The 20,296-nt window shown below is 40.7% G+C and overlaps 3 protein-coding genes and 1 long non-coding RNA gene across 5 annotated transcripts in view; all 4 read left to right on the top strand.

Moving 5' to 3' along the window:
• Window positions 1-36: 36 nt before the first annotated feature.
• On the top strand, window positions 37-7,529 carry evc (EvC ciliary complex subunit 1). The gene is made up of 20 exons (XM_010742123.3): window positions 37-563; window positions 645-758; window positions 923-1,009; window positions 1,704-1,927; window positions 2,035-2,119; window positions 2,241-2,339; window positions 2,447-2,575; window positions 2,670-2,831; window positions 2,957-3,173; window positions 4,290-4,438; window positions 4,620-4,718; window positions 4,786-4,998; window positions 5,096-5,205; window positions 5,397-5,598; window positions 5,720-5,938; window positions 6,067-6,202; window positions 6,450-6,552; window positions 6,648-6,774; window positions 6,890-6,986; window positions 7,075-7,529. The coding sequence occupies exons 1-20, from the start codon at window positions 384-386 to the stop codon at window positions 7,221-7,223; spliced, it is 2,901 nt and encodes a 966-aa protein (XP_010740425.3). The 5' UTR covers window positions 37-383; the 3' UTR covers window positions 7,224-7,529.
• Window positions 7,530-8,191: 662 nt separating this feature from the next.
• LOC104927932 (major intrinsically disordered Notch2-binding receptor 1) lies at window positions 8,192-13,802 on the top strand. Its single transcript, XM_010742122.3, has 4 exons — window positions 8,192-8,441; window positions 9,651-11,652; window positions 12,469-12,687; window positions 12,979-13,802. Exons 2-4 carry the CDS (start codon window positions 9,661-9,663, stop codon window positions 13,171-13,173), a joined length of 2,406 nt encoding a protein of 801 aa, XP_010740424.3. The 5' UTR covers window positions 8,192-8,441; window positions 9,651-9,660; the 3' UTR covers window positions 13,174-13,802.
• A 2,986-nt stretch (window positions 13,803-16,788) lies between these two features.
• LOC104927930 (rac GTPase-activating protein 1) overlaps window positions 16,789-20,296 on the top strand; it is a 10,487-nt gene continuing 6,979 nt past the window's right edge. The window contains exons 1-2 of one of the 2 annotated variants that reach the window (XM_019253354.2): window positions 16,789-16,994; window positions 17,237-17,330. In XM_019253354.2, coding sequence (XP_019108899.2) covers window positions 17,246-17,330 — 85 coding nt within the window. In that variant the 5' untranslated portion in view covers window positions 16,789-16,994; window positions 17,237-17,245. Of the gene's footprint in view, window positions 16,995-17,230; window positions 17,331-20,296 lie in introns of both variants that reach the window. The other variant, XM_027279821.1, reaches the window with a different exon arrangement.
• Window positions 18,627-19,729, top strand: LOC113745932 (uncharacterized). Its single transcript, XR_003462512.1, has 5 exons — window positions 18,627-18,763; window positions 19,009-19,078; window positions 19,231-19,284; window positions 19,505-19,576; window positions 19,694-19,729. It is a non-coding gene; the product is annotated as an uncharacterized LOC113745932 (long non-coding RNA).

Raw genomic sequence — 20,296 nt, 5'->3', positions numbered from 1 at the left:
TGCTTTTATATTGAAGGCACGTATATTTCTTTTCCGGCATAATTCAAGCTAGCTCTACTGTCTGGACGCTGCTCGGTCCTCCCATCTAAAATCTCCGTCCACTCATTGGCTAAAATATAAACAAAGTTTGTCGCTTTAGGGGAAAAAAAAATACTGGAAATAAGTTGTGACTAATTGTAGGTTGCTAATGTTTCAAAATACAAAACGTATCCAGGAGGGAAAAAAGCTTTTAAAACCATTTTTAAACAAGAAACTTCAGCCTGAGCAGCCAGAAGCTACTTTCCTCGAGCAGATACGTTTTGGTAACATTAGCGGACTTAGCTGGATGTGGCCGATAAGATGCTAACATTCATAAAGTTACTTCTTCCACACTTTGATGAGAAATGGCTGAGCAGGAACTGATAGCTGGATGCGGCACTGATGTGTTGGTCAGTTTCGCCGAGTCGCTGCACATTTACACAGGGCTGCTGACAGTGGCTGCAGTCTGTGGAGGGCTCTCAGGGATTTTAGCTGCTGCTCTTCTCTATGTCTTCTGCCTGAAGCCTTTGCTGTTGACGAGACAAGTAAGCAAATGCCTCTCAGTCTCAGTCTCATCACATTATATTCACTCCTTGGCTGTTTATTCACATGTGTCATCCCTGCAGGGCTACAATGCCAGGCGGCTGCTTGAACCTGATGATGGAGAATTAGACAACAACCAAAGTGACTGTGTCAGCAACAGCAGGAAGGAGGCTCCAAGTGCCACCACTAATGATAAAGTATTGCTTTCTTTAACATTCAAGATGCACTTAAGTCTGAGACTTATACAGATGGATGTCACTGTTACATGAAATCTATACCAGTGTCAGCTGTGTAAAATGCCACCTTATGTCTACTTATTAACTTCCCACTAACCTATTAAATCTGTTTACTCATTGTCCAGGAGAAGAAGCAGCCACCCATGAACAGTGATGTCGCTGCATTTGCATCCAGAGCAAAGGTGGTTTATCCCATCAACCAAAAATACAGAGTAAGTCTCTCATAAGTATGCAGCATATCATTGTAATAACCATGCAACTTCTGCCACGTAAACGACATTAAAAAAAACCTATATGAAACTACTAAAGGAAAGTAAGGAAAGGAAAGGAAAGGAAAGGAAAGTAACGGAAATTAATAAAGGCTTAACTATTTTGATCAAGGTCAATGATTTTATAAGGTATGTGTATGTTTTTGTTAAGCACAAATAATTGAATAATTTGTAGACTAAACAGTTTTGAATCATATATACACAACTTTTCTTTTTTTTAAGATTTTTTTTTTGGCTTTATATACCTTTAATGATAGTACAGCTGAAGATAGACAGGAAGCAGGGGGCAGAAAGAGGGGGGGTGACACGCAGTAAATTAGCCGTCCGATGCGGGATTCAAACCGGGGCAAGCTGCAGCGAGGACTATAGCCTCCACACATGGGGCGGCCGCTTAACCCACTACGCTACCAACCGCCCCATATATACACATCTTTTTAATAGAACTGATGGAAATAGCAATTTTTTGGCCAATTTGGTGTGAGAGAAGAGGATGCAGAAGACAGGGTTAGATGGAGGCAATTGATTCGCTGTGGCGACCCCTGAAGGGAAAAGCCGAAAGGAGAAGAAGAGAAGAAGAAGAAGAAGTCACTAAAATTACACTAAAATTTTACCTACAACCTTTTGGTGTAATTGTCAGCCTTTAGCAGACGGAGCGTCCAATCCATCACTACACGAGCACTCCAAGTTGCCAGCAATGCCTAACGAGGAGTCATCCTCATCCACGGATGGAGAGTCTCTAAGCCAAGAGCAGGACAACGATGACAGCAGTCAGTTCATTTCCTCCTCGCTGGTCCCTAAGAGCCTGCAGAACCAGAGCTTCACCAGAGTTTCTCACTACCCTCACACGCTGACACAACCAGGGTAGGAACCAGTGGTCTCTAAACATTAAGCCATAACCATACACCTTAAACGTATGCACAAACCTGAGTTTGCTGGAAGTGATAAAAGTCTTGTTATCTCCTCTACAGTTTTGAAGGTAGGATCAGCCTTTACTGTCTGGCCTTGCAGAATATACAACAACATTGCTCTCAGCTTCAGGAAGAAAAATATCTGGTAGGTTTTTGTCTTTTTTCTTTAATACAGTAATAGGTAATGGTATCAGGTATAATTGTTGAGGTGTGTTAAAGTTCAAATAGTTGTTTTATTCTCTTATATTACTTTTTGTCTGCCATAGATTTTTCTTCAAATGATGAAAATAATATTCAGCAGTCATTTTCCAAAAGACAAAAATGATGCTGCCTTCTCCAAGAATATTCTTCAAATGCAAGAAAAGGTAGAGCCAGATTCTTACTCATCACTTGTTCTAAATTGGCTGTGTATTGAAACACTGCCATTTAGATTTGAAACCATAGAAAAGTATACTGTATGTTGTTATTTCAGGAACTGAATGAATTGAAGGAACAGTTGCCAATAGGTCACGCTGCCAGCGAGAAAAATGATGATGCTCCCTGTACTCTGGAGGAAATAGAGAGAGCTCAGAAAGATCTTCTTGAATATGGCCTACAAGTGGTAAAAACAGAGAGAAATACTTATAAATGTATACGTTTATTAGACATTGTCATTTATGCTGACGGAAGAAAAAAATGTCTATGTGTCTTTACAGTCCAAACGTTTCAGCAAACAGGTGGAGGACTTGTGCCAGTATTTGTTGAAGAAGACCAGTGTTTTCTCACCAGATGAAGCCCAGCATGTGATTCTCTCTCTCAACCAGACTCTTGTGTTAGTAGAGAACCACCTGATGAACACACAAGAAGCTGATCTAAAGGTAAAGCAATACTAGTCACTGGTTGGCATACCTTAATTTTGCCTCCCATCCATTGTGTCATAATGTGAGGAACTGGATATACAAAAGAAAAAGTTGAACCCAGTCTGATCTTTTTTGTCTTTTAGAGGATCCAGCAGAAGTTGCTATGGTGGGAGGAGCTGACGGGACTTCTTCAGTCCCAACCTGCCTTGCTAAAGCGCGAAGTGTCTCTAAGGCAGGGCGTGATTGCAACAACGCTGGAGCAGCTGACGAGCGACGACGTCTTGACCTTTAATCACATGGAAAAGTTGCTTTCAGATGTTCAGGCAACTCTGACGGAAGGCCTTCAACAGTGCACTGAGGGTAAGATGTGTCAAGTGAAAATGGTTTCAGTTTAATCAAGGGAAATTCATTGCAAGGCCAGAAGACAATAGACAAAAGGTTTTTGGCATTTACAATGCGTGTAGTAACACAGTTACCCAAATAGTGACCTTATGTGTGTGTCATTTTCTCACAGTATTCTTAACTAGTTTCCAATGGCAGGTAGCAGTGGACAATGTCTGGCCTACTTTTCAGACTTAAATGACGTACTCCCTCAAAATAGACCATTTTCTGGGAATCTTCTTTAGCTCCTTTAAATAAGGTCAGGTTCTTTCAGGACAGCACAGAATACCCTGCCTATTACTGCATCCCATACTTTCATGAAAAACCTTGCAGCATACTGTAACACTTGACACAGATTGTTCATGCTGATCTCCTGTGTATTAAAAGCTACACTAAAAATGTTTAACAGTGCAGCCTTACTGGTTTTCTTTTCTTTTGGACTAGATAACTATAATGAAGCCAGTGTTTTAATATTAAATTTGTCCTTCAGAATCAAAATCACAGAGATTATTTTTAATTTATATTCATTTTTTTTTTATTTCCATTAGCATCATTAGATCTACAGCAACAACACCTTTAACTATTGAGTAAGATATGTGAATGTTATTTATTATTATTATTTGTTGGCCTTTTTGAGCTTTATTTGATAGAGACAGCTTAAAGAGTGACAGAAAATGTGGGGAGAGAGAGAGAGATGCGGATTGACATGCGGGAAAGAGCCACAGGTCGGATTCGAACCCTGGGCTGCCAAAGCAAGGACTGAGCCTTTGTGTATGGGGCGGATGCTCTACCAACTGAGCTAAACGAAACCCGTGAATGTTATTTCTAAATCAGTATTATCATATTAGCTTTTTCTGTCTTTGTGAGTGAGAAATTAAATGCAAATTACACTTTAGAAAATAATTTGTGCAATGCATAAAAATCACAGGTTGGTACAATTTAAAATGTAGAATATTCTGAATATTGTCACTCACTATTTATTTATGCCAAGAATAATCTATATGAATTGATTTATACCATAGTCATTCAGCTGACATTATTTTGAAAATGCTTATGTAGTCTGGCTCATCCAAAAGTTGACGAATCATGTTCCAGAGTGCGCGAGGAAGACAAAGGAGCTGGTGAACGACAAGTGCAGCAGAATGGAGTCCAAGAGGAAAAAGCTTTTGAGGAACCAGACCAAGGAGAAGAGCCGTACCCTGGAACTAAGACAGGCTCACGGTGACGTACAACAGTTCACCAAGGTCAGACCATTTTGCCTTTCTTTAAATCAATGTGTACATCAGGGATTAGAGTTTCATGATAAATAGGCCAAGAAACTGCTTCCTGGTTTATAATCGTTTTTGTTGGTTCTTAGGTCTTTTGTCTACTCATAGCTTGTGTTATAAATATATATAAACATGTGAGCTGTAACCTTTCCCCCAGCTGTACCAGGAGCTGCTGATGAAGCACAGGCAGCAGATTTCTGACTTGGAGCTGCAACAGGACAACAGGGTGGCTGAATCTCTCTGTGACCACTGGAAGGTAAAAGATCAATTACTTTATTTTGTATTTGTGTGCATACTTGACAGTGTAATGCTTGTGTCTTCAGAAACTCCGTACCTCCTGGTCAAAGAGGCTTGGAGAGTTAGCCAAGGACGTCTTTCTCACCTCCATACCTGCCCAGTCAAATCTCTCTCCTCAGCGCTGTGAGGAGCTGTGGTTGGATCTGGAGCAGGAGCTGGTTGCACAGCTGCAGCAGGCGGAGTCCACTACCAAGATGCAACTGGAGGACATGAGGGTTCAGCTGGATAAAGACGGACAGGTAGAAACCATCTGGTAGATCATTATTAGCCATTTGCAGAGTTTTTGTCACAGTAAATGCTTCCCATTGTTTCGAATGTATCCTGTTTTTTGTGTAGGTATGGAGTGAGGAGATGGCTCTGGTGCAGGCCTGTCTGAAACATCTCAGTGAACAACAGATGAAGATCCTCCAAGCAATGGTGGCCAGACAGAGCTACACACTCAACAGGTGAGATTGGGAGACCTCTGTGAAAAATAAAATAAAAAAATATTTATGAAATATTGAGGGTGTGAAAGAAAACAACAACTAAAGCTGTACTAACCACAGATTTACAGCACAGCTTTCTTCTATGTGGCCACATCAATTTATGCAGTATCTAAATCAATTTTTATGATAATGCAATATGATCTTCTTCTCAGCCAAGTGGGGAGGTTGATAGAGAAGAAACATGAGCACCTGTTGGCAGCGGTGCAGAGGTACTTTGTGGTCAGGCACTTCTGTCTGCATATGCTGAAGGAGATGAGGCTGTCCAAACTGAAGGCACTCTCTCAGACTGATTTTAGAGCTGTGCTAATGGAAGATCCCAGTAAAAGCCAGTCCTGCGTCAATTCAACTCTCAAGGTGAGAAAAATGTATTATTTTATCAATACATTATTTTAAACACCTGAAAACAACTTGCAAACCACTCCAAAATACAGTGTGTCTGAAGTTCACAGCGGCTTGAACACTGTACCAATCACAGAATAGCACTGCCAGCCTAGCAGAGAGGCATCTGGGCCCAGAGAGTCAGCTGGTGGGCCACAGCTTCCAGCAGGAGTTCCTGTCTGAACTGGAAACAGGGACAGAGCTTCTTCAGAGCCATGCACAGCTGGTGCTAGGCAACGCCCTCAGCCACGCGATCCAACAGATGATGGAGACCACTGAGTCACAGACCACTCCAAAACAGGATGACGGCTTGAAGGTAGGGTTTGTGTCATTTCTCTGCAAGAAAAGGAAGGATTGTATTAATCTGTCATGAATAAGAATCAGTTTTCTGTTGCTTTAGATATATTTGTCCAGCACATTACAGTAACATTTATTTCTCTTTAGCACCACCTGTTAGAGGCCGCCTCGGAGAGTGTGTACATGACCAAAGATTCTCTCAGTGCACTGGTCCAAAGCTACTATTCCCACATGCAGAATATTATCCAGAAATTACAACAGGATCAGTCAAACATAAACCAGGGTGAGATGATAATCACAACACACATTTCCACATCCGTATAAGAACTTCATCAGTTCAATGATACTAGGATTTTGTTTCTGACTGTGAATTGTTAATTTAGCAAATTATTAATCTTGTAGGAGTGATAAGCTATCTTATCATATTATTAACTGTTAACTATTAACTGGCAGCGTAATTTAAGTAATAAGCAACAGATAACAGTTATAAAGACTCTTATGTGTACATTTCTACTCTTATAAACCTTCAGAGGAAAATGAGAAACAGGAGAGCAGTAGTCAGTTGAACAGATCCTTGCTGAGGGAGCTGGTGAACTGGAGCAAGAAACCCACCTCTGCTGAGTTTCAACAGAGGTAACACAGTCGCACACTACCACACTATCTTTCTGCACTACACACTTGTCAGTCTTAAATACATTAAATGAGAAAAATGTTGTTGTGTGTGTCAGGGTTGAACTCCACAAAAGAAAGGTGTTGGAGCAGTGTGATCAAGAACAGGAAATGATATACGAGGAATTAAGGCGGAAGAAAGTAGCTCAAGATCAAACCATGGACAGGATCAAAGCACAGCTGATGGTTAGTGTGTTTCCTGTCTTCTGTGATTTTCTACCTGACAATATATTTATGACTTGTTAAGGATACATGCTTGCAGAGTAAATTTCTTTAAGCACTATGTTGCTGCGTCCATTAGGAGGCAGAAGAAAGCTTCATAACTGAGCTGGCAGCCATGGCCCGGGTTTCTCTCAGCAATCCAGATCCAGAACCAAGCGACGACGAGGACAACACCGGTGAGCTTCTTTACCCTCAGATAGTAAAAATATGCACTCCATGCACCACTTCTCTGTCTTTGTCTTTCATGGTGTCATATTTCCACAGGTAATGAGAGTGGCAATATATTGGACCTGTTGTCCCTGAACCCAGCGTTAGATCCGGCTTTGAATCCTTCACTGACTCCAACGATTGTAACTCCAGTGGTGAAATCAAAACCAAAGAAGAAAAGAGAACGAGAGTCTCATGTCATCTGAAATCACATTATCACAGTAATGTTTACACATACATACAGTAATGTCCTGTAAAAAGTTTACTCTTATTTTTATAGTGGTGCCTGTTTGTTGGTACCAATTTTGTTGTTTTGTTTTCCTATTTTGTTTGCATTAAGCAAGAGGGATCTGTCCTCAGTTGTAAATGTTTTTTTAATTAGGTTACTGGAATGTTGCAATGACAAAAACAGTACATTTTTCTACATTGAGTTTTTATTTTTGTAAATGCCATGTACCATCAAATAATGCAACTCTGAAAAAAATAACAAATAAGATAATCTTCTGAAGGCATTATTCGTCTTTTGTACTTTCTCCACCTGCTATACAGGAGCCCCATGCCACAGGCCTGACAGTAATACATTATTGCCCCATACCTACACCCACATTGCTTTTCATACCACGGCTCATTCACCGCATTGATTCCCACTGACTCCTGAGTACATGGGATGATGGATGTGCTGCTTCTGTGAGTTGTTAGGTGAATTAGAGATGTCCATTTTGATTGTAGCAGAGTGCTACTACTCAGCGATGAAAGCCTTGCTCTTCTCTTGCTTTAATGGGATTTTAAGTACAACGCTTTATGGATGATAATGCAGAGTAATGGTGAAAAGTCTGGGAAGGCTGAAGTCTGGCAGGCAGTTGTGTGGGTGTGTGTGTGTGTAGGCAGCAATCTAGCAGGCAATTTGCTCTAGACTTACTGTCAGTTTGGAGTTTCCACAGTGTCAATTAGCAAACATAAATTTTTAATTGGCTTTTTTATTCACATGCTCAACTTGCACACAAAACCAATTATTGCTAAGGCATCCTGAGAAAATATGCTCCTGGACCTGACCCATTCATACAAACTAGAGAGTCCTGCCAGGAGTCAGTGTGTCTCTCTTTACAATTTATCAATTAGAAATAGGTGTTGACTTTGCGTGTGTGGCTGATCTGTGGTGAGGGGAAACCGTTTGGATGTATTTTGAGGTCCCTTAGGGGACTGCAGGGACTTGTGGGAAGATGACCTGATTTCTAATTTTCTCCTCTCCTGCCTCGGCTGTCGGCTAGTCGCCGCTACAAACAGAAGCCCATGAAAGGAGTGTGACAATATGTGTCGCCCCGGATCTATTTGGATTATGGCCTCGCTTCTTGCGTAAAACTGGATTTTGTTCGTCATTTTTCATGGACGCAGCCGTGACTGTGATTCTCCTTCAATAGATTCAGGTAAGTGGAAATAACTCCCAGGTTAACCTCCACTTCAGCTACACCTTTAGGAATATTTCACAACCCATATTTGATTTGCAACACTGACATTGGTGTTGTCCCAGCTGGCACACAAACACAGAAAAACAGATTTTTGCGCCGTTTCTAAGACAATTGTCCTTCTGTTGTCCTACATCTTCACACCGTTTTCAAAGATGCCTGAAATAAAGTTACTCAATACATGTTAATATATTCAAAGATACATTTGTTTAGTCCAGGGGCGACTATGCCCTAAAGCTGTTAATAGAAATTAGATTAAAAATGTCCAGTGAGGTAAAGACGTGCGCAGTGTGACGGCGTCATCAGATCAGATGATCGGTTATTTTAGGGCGCAAAAAGAAGGTCGCTCACCAGATTCCCACTCAGAGGGCTTTTTCCATCCGGGCTGAGAAAGTCTACTTTGATTAACATATTTCCAGCCAAGTCATTTTCTGTCATTTTATGTAAATGAAGCTAGTCATTTAAATCAGGCAAAAATATGTAATAATAAAAAAATAGCATGGAACTGCAGACCAATAAGTTTGAATACATGGTGTTATTGCTATAGTCGCTGTTTGACCAATTACAGCCTTTAATAAAATCAAATTATACAGTCTTATATTATAATATAAATAATGTTTTGTTACTAATGCTTTACTATTCTTATCAGTGTGTAATTATTGTCAATGCTGCTACAGGACATACAGATTATTGAAATTTCCCCCTTATCCCGGTGCAGACAGCATAAACATGAAATATAAAATATAAGTAAAATATATAAAATAAAAATATATAAATCTAAAAATATATACAAGCTAAAAGACATCCGTGTGGCAATATGGCACAGTATAACTTAATTATCAGTATAAATATACGTATGGCAGTATGGACAGAATTTACAGTATACGCAGTGAGGTCTATCAAAAATGAAATATGTAACAGTTAATATACAATATTACACTTAATATTATCAACATATACTCTTATTATACTTTCTTCATTAAATCGTGAACCAATGAGATAAATGTTGAATAAAGAATACATGTGCTTATCAGACTGGATATGGGACTTATATCTTTTATATCTTGTCTTAGTGGCTCTCTATGTTTAAGCACTTTGAAAGTTGTTTTTGAAAGTTGCTATACAAATTATATTCCTTTGCCCTGCTAACTGCCTTGTTTTCCCCCTCAGGTGAGTAGTCATGGCTAACATGCAGCAAGAATACCCCGGGGTCCTTCTGGGGATCCTGGAGGAACTGGCCAATATGCGCCACGTGCTGACCTTTCAAGACCTTTGTCGCATGGTCAGCACACGCTTTGACCTGGAGCACCTCATCGAGCTCAGGAGTTTGCTTTTTGCTGCTGCCAGCCGGGACCCCTGTTTTCCAGCTACTCTGTTCAGAGACCGGGTTTCCGCCAGAGGCCAGGGACTATCACCCATAGGTGTCGCTGCTGACATTGTAACTATCTTCAATCTTATTCAGATGACGGGTGGAGCCCCTGATGACAGTCAACCAATGAGAACCCAGACGGTCCTCCCCGTTGACCAGTCCCCAGGCCCCAGTCTGCCTGGAATCCACCAGCTGAACATTTATGGTCGAGAGAGAGCACGTGCCCATTCTGACTCCAGTGGCAGGCCTATCGATCAGCACTTGCTGTTTCCAAGATCTAATTACTCTGCCCGCAAGCGAGGAAGTCTTCCCCCTGATCCTATCTCACTTGTGTCCTCCCCTCCAATCAGGGCGAGGGCTGTGTCTTTTGACTTGCCTCACACAACACTTTTGTACCCTAGTGGTCAAATCCCTAACGAAGTAATGAAGAATCTCTACCTGCCTTTGGAAACGGACAGTGAATCTAGTGGAGATTCTGCGCCTATGGAGGTGTTTGAACCTGAACCAGGATCATCTGTCGACCAGAAAAGAAACGTCTTTAGGAAGGACTTCCATAACCAGCCACCACTTATACCCCAGGTGACCATTAGCAGTGAGTCTCCCAGTCCCAGCAAGAAAGGCTTTGACAATCACAGCTTTGAAATTATCCCAAATCCTTACCCATCACCTATAACGGTCCACCAATCTCCAGAGCAGCGACCTAAACATGGGAGCCTTGATGACCTACAGGACTCAACTTACTTTGGACCTGGATCAGTCCCAGATTGGTCTCCCCGGCACCTTCAACCTCCTAAGATTCCGAGACCTCACTGGACCAGCAAGAGTCATAGTCTAGAGGATCGGATAGGCCTGGGCAGCATTGGATTGGAGATGGAATCACAAGGTGGGCAACTTCCAAGACGATCAACCCCTGCTATCAGCAGTTTGGGGGAGTCCTCAGGTGGTGAGAGTGGTGATAGTGGATTGCCAAGTGGAGGTGATGTAGTCAAGGCTCAGGCAACCCAGACAGACCCACCGGACCCCCGGCGTCTCCGCAGCCTGGTCCACGCTGATCGTCTCTCCTTCATGACCTCATTAGACGACCCCGAGTTTGGTGAGGATGACATCAGTGCCATCTTTCGTTTCTTAGATGACATAAGTATGTGCGGTTCCACGGGAGTCCTGCATCCCAGCGATGGAACAGGGGCTATTAACCAAGACACCCCTGAGGCCAGACGTGGCCGCCTAGGTCAACTACAAAGGCTTTTCCACTCTCTAGAAAGCAGTGATGATGGGCTCAAAGCCAGTGTATGTAAGCTGCTGCTTCGTATGAGCCAGATAGAAAGACAACTGGAGTCACTAAATGATGTAAAGTCTGAAATTTCTCAGGTGCTGTCTGCTCTGCAGCGACTAGATGAAAAGATCCAGCAGCCTATCAGTGCTGGTGGGCAAGGGACCAGCGGGCGATGGCTGGAGCCTCTCAGTGGTGTCTCCTCCTTTATGAGCCACCCTTTAACCCCTTCTGAATCATCAGAACCACAGCCTCTATCGTCATCTGGGCATCTGTTTCCAGGGACCAGCACAAGTAGTCTGGACTGGAACCGATGGAACACTCCTGTGGAGCAAACAGAGAGCAGCAAAAGTCAGAGTGATTCAAAAGGGAAGAAAGAGGGCAAGAAGGATGCAGCGTCTCGGCGTGTCTCCAAAACTCAGCCTGAAGAGAAAAATGTCTCTGATACGAAACAGTTGAATGTCTCTAACTCTGCAAGAGACTGGACAGTGTCATTCTCGAAAAATAAAGATAGCAAAGTTTCACATGGACAGGTAAAGTAATTCTACTCTGAACATTTAATATTTTACGTGATACATGGAGAAATAACTGTTAGATGGGTTTCTCCGAATATGAGCAACACTCCTTAAGCAAATTTTAATTTAATTTATCTTGTAGGAAAAGTACTATATTTATAATATTTGGGAATTAGTTGGGTTACATCCACAGTTTTGTCTCCTAGGTGACCAAACAATGATAGTTAATATAGCAAATAACAAATTCAGTGTGATTAATTTTGGTTACATGTTAAACTGAAGTTTACAATAGAATGTAAGAATGTAAGATGTAGAATGGAAAATGTAAGGGTATTAATTAACAAATTTTTGTTAATTAATACCCTTACATTTTCCATGTGTTTGTGGTGTTATTTTATGCTAAAGCATGGCTGTCTTCTGTTTTGTTTACATGTGCTGTCATGTATCTGCTCTATGATATGCTGCACTACTGCAAAAACAGTATATGTATATGTATATGTATATGTATTGAAAAAAGTACAGTATTCACACCATGTGTCTATCCATGCTGTGCAACCACAAAATGTGTTAGGCCTTTAGCTGGGTCTGTGGTCTGCTGGGTAGACACATGTGATTATGTGGTTGGTTGAATCAGGCCACTTTGTGGGATAATAGTTTAAACCTTAAACAGTGAGCAATGTTTTGGTCAGGGCTGCAAAGAAACAGCCCATTTATTCAAATTAATGTGCATGTTTATTGGTGGTATTTATGTAAAGTAATATTGGGCTTTTTAAAATCGATATTGTTGTATATACAGTATATATAAAATCTGCGTTTGGTCCATTTTTCTTCTAGGCAGATCAGTCAGGCAGCACAACTAACCTACTCTCGCAAAAGTCCTCCAGCCTGGTGGATCAAGTGTTTAATTCGTCCTTGTTCCGCAACAAAGACAGCAGTCTGACAGGTGGACTAACCTCTGGGAAGATCATTGACCCCAGATTGGATGAGGGGAGAGGAAGGCCCATATGGACTGTAGACGACAGAGAGGCACGAGTCACCCCTTTGGATTTACAGGTCAGACTTTAAGAATTTAAAAATAGTTAATTACATTCTGTTCCCTGCTATGTCTCACTGTAAGTGGTTGCAGTCTATGCATAAATGAATGGGATTGTTTTCTGGATTGTTTTAGCAAAACATATTCTTTATAAACACATCATGTAGGCTAAAGAAAAAAAAGAGTAAAATACAACTCTGTGTTATGAAAAAAGTTGAACAAAAATGAGTGATTCACAGCATCTTAGATAAGGATTTGTGTGTTCTTATCTGCTTTAAAAACTCATCTTTAAATTGCATCATGTTCCTCAGGCCCAGGAGTCTATGAACCCCAACAACATGGAGTTCTGGATGGATGACATCTACACTCCAGGCTATGATGGTCTACTCAGGCGTAAAGAGGCTGACCTCCGTCGGGCCAAGGTCTGCAAGCTGATTGCACTCATTGGCAGTGCAGTGGCTATCATTCTCATCATTGTCATTCCCATTTGCACCGTGGGGTCATAAAGATCCTTACAGAAAGCCCACATTGCCTGTTTTCATTTCATTTATTTCTGTTCAGCAGCTGTAAGAATGTGCACGTCATTTCCATGGAGATTAGTAGATGAGAGACTGTCACACTAGGACACTAAAGCTGGATCAGTGATCATGTGACAGTCAGTATTTCCTTACACTCCTCTGCATGCAGAAAAAACAGAAGGATTTGAGCTGTAGCTGTAGCTTACTTTGAAATCAATCCCTCATGCAATTACAGCAAATTGTAAGTAATCGCCAATGCCAAGTTTTTTTTCTCACATTTGTTGTCATTTATATCCTGATTTTTGTTCTTGATAATTTCAGGTGGCTGCAAAAGGAAGGATGGAGGTTTTAAATAATTCTAAAATAAGATATGTTGAAACTAGTAATACTGAGCAAAAGTTTCTTTTTCCTTTCTCATTTTGTCTGCACTTTTCTGAGAAACAACACTGTTACAAATGCATTGTGAATCAGCTTGAGCCTTGAGCACTGCCTGACTATTTCTTGCTGTTCCATTGAGAACACAACAGGGCTTATTCCACTTCTATGTAAGATAATACTTTGATCAGTATGTAAGAGTTTTACATCTATAGTTTATAACTAGTAATGGATTCTGTGGACAGGAGCAGAGTTTTTATTTTATTTATTTATCATTTGAATGTTCTTGGCTTTCTTTTAAGCAACAAGATATACTGCTCAAACAAGCTTAAATCAATAAAAATCATATTTTTATAGAGTCCCATCCCATTTTTCAAACTGGAAAATATAAACTCTTTAATCCACTTGTGAATGTGTTTGGGTTGGAGTGTTTACCAAGTGTTAGGTTTCAAAAAATGGAAGATAAAAATCCTATTGTTGAAACAGTGAAGGAAAGAGCTTTTCCAGTAAACACTCTCTGAGAGGGATATTCCACTCATAATTCAATTAATGGGATGTTTGGAGTGCACCCATGAACATTATCTTTGCCCTATACTAACTTGGCCAGAGCTTTTCCAAATACCTGCAGGCTCACTTAGCTCCAAGAAATTCATCTGGCGTCCCTTCACAGACGATAAAAGTAGTTTGCCAGTGGTGTGACATTCCATTTTGCAAAAACATCCTGTTAACTCAGGACACATTATATTTAAATCAATTTTCGGTGCCAGACTGTAAAATCTATAGAGGGTTGACACATAAAACATTTAAAATACGCTTTAGAAATATAATTAAATTCAACAGATTATTCCTGCAATAAAAACGACATTAGAGGCGCTTGTAATGTTCACTTTTTGTCGAGACTCTATCAAAGAGGAGTTGGCTGCAAGGCTGTAATGCAATGTGCGAAGCAATACAGTCTGATCAAAGATACACTTACATTACACAGTACATTATAATCTAATACAACTCCATTAGTAACCACAGCCTCACACTCACCAAATAGAGAAATTCAACACCTGACACTATCTTAATATGTAGATTTATTGCAGGGTTAGTATTTACCTTATATTTTCCAGGTATTTTATGTTTTTTTGTCCACTCTCTATATAGATATGGATGATTTTGTTTATGTTCAACAATAAAAAAATCACCTTTCTTCATTTATGGGATGTACGCCAAGGTGGACAGAAACTATATCAATATCTTGTTTTCTTTATCTGTATCCAGACCCTTAAACTTCACTTTGCTTTGTGAGCACAAATGTGCACAGGATGTATAGAGGGTGTGTTCTGCTTCAGTGCATCCTCCTAAGTAGATGCACATCTGCCAAGTGGTTCCCCATGAGGCTGTTTGTGGATCCATTACCCTTCCAATGGTGCCACTGAGGAGGCCTAACCCTGTAGTCAGCATAATCTGCAGGTGCTTCCTCTAAAACTTTGGTGCATTAGAGCCTCCTGATACTTTGTTCACTCCTGAGATGCACTTATGAAATTTCTACCTGGTTGTTGTCATATCCATGCACCTTTTAGACAGACAGCTACTAATCTGTGAACTCATTATTCAGGTAAACACACTGTCTTAAGAACTGCTTGTAAATGAAAGAAAGTCTGTGCAGGTATTACAGTACAAGTTACTGGTGTGCAACGCTTTATATGACTGTGGGGGTGTATGTTGACTTATGCTGCCTATCTGAATAAACTCGGCAAAGTGGTAACGTGCCTTTTACAATATGTTGTCTGATCTGATCAACAATAAATGCAAACCTAATTGCACTAAAACACATTTAAAACAATATGGTGAATGAAAATGTCACCTGAAAGCAACTGCTCTCTTTTGTTAAATTAGTCAATTTGTATTATTCTCTCTTGGTGATGTACTCAGTTGATGGCAGACTACACTTAGCAGTAACAGTCTGCTCAGTTTAAGAAAGGGCAAACAGTGATTGGTCTAAAAAGAAAATTCTTGCAGTTAAATGATCTGTGACTTGAGGAAACGTGCATACAAAGATGAATAATTGATAAAGACAGAGAGCACATATTAACTGACAGATCCTATTACTTTAAATCAACTCTAATGGACCTGCTGTATTCAGAACACACACACACACACACGCAATGTTCTGAAGGCAAGTGCAATGCTAAATCTAATTGCCAATGCATTATAAAAACACACATGCAAACATAAATCATTTTGAGTCTATTGTTGAGTTACTTAAAAAATCCTATGTTATAGACACATACATGTGCTTTGTTTGCAATTGATTTAGTGTGTGTGTGTGTGTGTGTGTGTGTGTGGGTTATCCTCATTAAATGTTGCACAGTAGAGCTGCTGCTGCTGCTGCTGCACCCAGATATGCCATCCGTTGCTGATTAATGATGCTGTTGGGTGCATCCCATGTGCCAGGCCCACAACAACAGGACACATTCAGTGTTGAGTGTTTCAAAAGATGATTTCACACATAATTTCACCGTATGGTACTGCGTATTTTTATACACAGCAAGGAGAGCAGGAAGCACAGATACCCTGACAAACTCACCTCAAGCAAAATTGCCCTTTCTATCTATTGTGCAAAATATGGCTCATACATTGAAGCGAATGATACCACTAATGGGGTTACTAAGACAGAGTTACAAGCACATAGTTGAAAGAAAGTCACCTCAGAGTGCCCTATGTAAAATGTTTGGTTTGTTTGTTTGTTTACATGTATATAGTGGAACAGTAGATGAGGAAATCCACTGGGTTGATTAAAAGCAATATAATCTATTATGCATGTCCTTAATGTCTTACTCTAATGTATGGAGGACCCTTTGAAGTTTTGAAATGGTAGCTCATTATTTTATAATGAGTTGGACAAAAAAAAAAAAAATTAGACATGTCTGAGAAAAAATGTGTATACATGATGTATACATTTTTAAATTAATAAACTACTTATTTGGTGAGTAATATATTCATTTATGAAATCAAATGTACAAAATAAAATATCATACAGTTCCATTTCGGTTTCTGCTTGTAGTAGGTATTTTTAAGACTCAGTTCATCTGTAACTCTGTAAAAAAAAAAAATGTCATAAATGTGTGTTGAAGGTTACATGTATAACACTTATACTTATATGTTGAGACTAATGACAGTAAGGGAGCCAAAGAAACTGATCTCCACAGTTGCAGCGCTGGCTCTGTGGGGGCGGTAGAGCGCTCAGACCTGCGCTACAGGAAGAAGAGAAGAAGAAATCCGGCGCTGATTTTGAACTTTGCAGAAGAATGTGCAAACTTTTATCAGACAGGTGTGGCTCTGCTGCTGCTGCTGCTGCGGGAATACACGTCTAACCTCTGCTTTTAAAACCGGGGCTTTGGTACATTACATGTCAGCCACACTACCACAGGAGAAACATTGCAGAGGTACGTGTGTTTTGTTTCTGTGTTTCTTTTGAACAACAACACAAGTTAACTCGAGTGGACACAGACACGCTGACGTTAATCTGAGCACGCAGGCAGCACGTTAAACCTGCTGTAACATTCATTCAGCTAACACTCTGTGAGATGTGACATAGTGTTTGTTTTTCGTGCTATGGTGGAGTTTCGCCTCACCTTTACGTTACCGAAGTCCTTCATTTCCTCCTACCTATCTAACTAAGCTGCAGTAGGACACGATGGAGTCGTCCGTGGTGAACCTGTACAACCAGTTTCAGAGTCTGAGAGCCCAGGTGGACGGTCTGAATGAGAGCATTGAACCACGTAAGTTATTTTCACACTTTGTTTTGGTATCTGTCACCTCTTTAGAAGCTTGTCTTGAGAAACACAGTGCAGTTTAAGTACGTATGTAGCGTTACTGTGGTTAAGCTGGTAACTCTAGTGTTAGTAGCACTGTGTTGTGCTTTTCCATCACAAAATATGTCGGTTAAATGACTTTTTAAGACTTAAGCAATGAATGTAGAAGTAATACTGAGTGTGGACCCTCTGCTGTAGGGCTGCAGACATAAAGACACAAATGGGGGTCGAAAATAGCTGTAAACATTTCCATTTCAATAGTCCACATAATGCAGGTCATTTCCATTTTAACTAACAGGATAACACAGTTACTCATTTGCTCACCACAGCAAAGCACTCTTTTCAGGGTTCCCACGGGTGCTTGAATTCCTTGAAAATGCTTGAATTTCAATTCAGTGTTTTCAAGGTTGTGAAAATGCTTGAATTTTTTGTGAAGTGCTTGAAAATGCTTGAAATTTGTGTGATGTCTATTTGTCACTGTTATTGCGCATGGTAGTTACACAATACACCGCTCACAAGCTGAGAATACAACAAATTCCACAATAGTTAAAAATCAAAACAGTCAATCTACCACCATATGAAATAGCTAATTAGACCCATATTATTATGCCATACAGTGGCACCGCTGCGCTCCCATGACCATCATGCAAACACAACTAGAGGCTACCTATTTAAAGGTGCTGGAAAAATGGAAAAACTGGTGCTTAAGGGCTTGAAAAGTGCTTGAATTTGTTCATGAAAAAGGTGTGGGAACCCTGTCTTTTGTCTTTTTGTCCTTTGCCCTTATCAAAAGGCAGTTTTTAAAAAAACAATGAAGTTTGGGGCCATGGAAGAAAAGTATTATATATGTGGCACAATCTCCTCTTCTGTTGTCTTATCAGAGTTCCTCCAGATGGCAGCGAACTTTAAGAGTGTCGTAAGAAGTGGCTGCGGTCACGAGGACCTGGTTTCCTGTAAAGAGGTGCTGGCTAAAGCAGAGACGAGAGGGGAGCCCTGGAGGTCAAACTAAAGCATGCTCGAAACCAGGTGGATGTGGAGATTCGCCGGAGGCAGAAGGCTGAGGCAGTTTATGAGAAACTGGTTGGTGCAACACTGCTAAAAAAATATACCTGCAATGATTTTTATGGGATACACAGGGAATTAAAAAGTTAATCTTCAGATACTTTTTCTAACTGGTGATTGTTTATGATCACTAAAACAATGCATTTGACCTAACCCTGTCAACCTGCTCATCCTGGATGTAATAGGAACGTCAGCTGCAGCTATCCGGGACTGCTCATATCCGAGAACAATGGCAGCAGTGTCCACCTGAGGGAGGAACAGCGCTCTGCCCTGGCCTTCCTCAGTGCCCACTCCCAGGCAGCACAGGCTGCCAAAGGCAACCTCAACACTAGTCGAAGGTCAGATCCTCCTTGCCGGTTCTGAAACACTATTTTTTTCTTCCCCAGAGAGTGCTGATAAGACAGTAAAAATGATTTTAGGTGTTCATCTCACCACTGTGCCTCATCCTTTCTGACCTTTTATCTCTATTGAAGTGTTGCATTTGTTAGCTAGTGAATATATATAGATAGAGAAATAAACAGTAGTGCATGGAATTGTACATTGGACAGGGAGATTAAATGGTGACTTAAATCTGTTTTTACAGGTTAGCTACCATCGATGAATCGGGTTCTTTGCTGTCAGACATCAGCTAGGACCAAACAGACGACTCTCTGGTATACTGACCATCTCTTATAAATCACTGTATATTTCAGAAGGCCTGAGGATTTGCTGATCAAATAGTGGGACAACAGTGTTTTTTAAGGGAAATTGTAATGAAGTGATCTTCAAGTACTATAATCTAATCTACTATCCACTTTGCTTGTAGGACTGGGATGCCTCGGTGATGAAGACTGTGAGACTGCGGAAGCGCCAGAAACGAGTGAGTCACGTTTTGACTTATGTTTTTGAATAGATGCCTTCTTGCATGCGTAATGATGAGTCATTTTGTTACTTATTTCAGGTTCAGTGTAAAGGCAGTTAGTGGTTGATTCATGTGTTTTTACTTCAGCTCAAAGTTGTCTTGCTATTTATTCTAAGTTTTTAGCAGCCAATCTTTTAGAAAGTGTTTTTTGATAAATAACTTGACATTTATTCCACAGCGCTCCTCCAGAAAACTGGAAATTCCTCCACAGGCAGCAAAGAAACGCTCCACTGGACGCACTTCAGATAGGGTAATGCTGACCTCTGCAGCTGAATGTACAATAAACACTAACATTCTTTCTAAACCAAATGTCCATAAGTTTGGAAAATAGGATTAAATTGTCTTTTTTTCTATATATATAATTCAGATGAATGAGTCTATAGTGGCCAAAACAACCATCACTGTGCCTGTGAATGGTGGAGCTGCGAGGCAGTCTCCACTATTGAAACTGTGCCTTACTGGACACGCAGCAGAAAAAGTGGTGAGAATTTAGTTTCCCCCCACTTTTGGGACCTTTCAACAAAATTATTAGACTGTTTTTTGGGGATTTACCATGTGATTGCGTCAACAGTTGCTCCAGCATGGGCTGACACAACCACTACTGACCAATCTGAGACTGCCAGTGAGGCTACCACTACAGTGTCAGATTTCCCATCCAAACCTAGGACCCGCAGGCCTAATGGAGGAGCTAAGAGCACCACTTCATCCCCAAAACAGTAAGGCCGTATATATATTGTTATTGGTTTATATGTACCTGCATTCACACTATCAGCAGGTTCATTGTTGAAGTATCTACCTCATCCTGTGTTCCCTCTTTCACTAAGGTGATCAAGTCTGAGCTCTGCGTATCTTGTGGGAGAAGAACAAAGTTTGGCAGATGTACCTTCGCTGCCAGGACGGCAGGGCTGTGACTCACCAGAGTGTCGGGAACGCTGTCCCCTGCCTTGCAATCCTACAGCTGCTAGCACCT

Source organism: Larimichthys crocea, chromosome VI (genome assembly GCF_000972845.2).
Source record: "Larimichthys crocea isolate SSNF chromosome VI, L_crocea_2.0, whole genome shotgun sequence".
Lineage (NCBI taxonomy): Eukaryota > Metazoa > Chordata > Actinopteri > Sciaenidae > Larimichthys > Larimichthys crocea.
Note: the sequence above shows the minus strand (reverse complement) of the source record. Positions and strands in the feature narration are given on the sequence as shown.

Bases quoted from the DNA above. Each gene is read 5' to 3' on its own strand.
- LOC104927932 (XM_010742122.3), top strand. From the start codon at position 9,661: ATGGCTAACATGCAGCAAGAATACCCCGGGGTCCTTCTGGGGATCCTG. The intron at 11,653-12,468 runs GTAAAGTAATTC...TTTTTCTTCTAG, and splicing joins GCAAAGTTTCACATGGACAG to GCAGATCAGTCAGGCAGCAC. The intron at 12,688-12,978 runs GTCAGACTTTAA...CATGTTCCTCAG, and splicing joins TCACCCCTTTGGATTTACAG to GCCCAGGAGTCTATGAACCC.
- evc (XM_010742123.3), top strand. From the start codon at position 384: ATGGCTGAGCAGGAACTGATAGCTGGATGCGGCACTGATGTGTTGGTC. The intron at 5,206-5,396 runs GTGAGATTGGGA...TCTTCTTCTCAG, and splicing joins CAGAGCTACACACTCAACAG to CCAAGTGGGGAGGTTGATAG. The intron at 6,553-6,647 runs GTAACACAGTCG...TGTGTGTGTCAG, and splicing joins TCTGCTGAGTTTCAACAGAG to GGTTGAACTCCACAAAAGAA.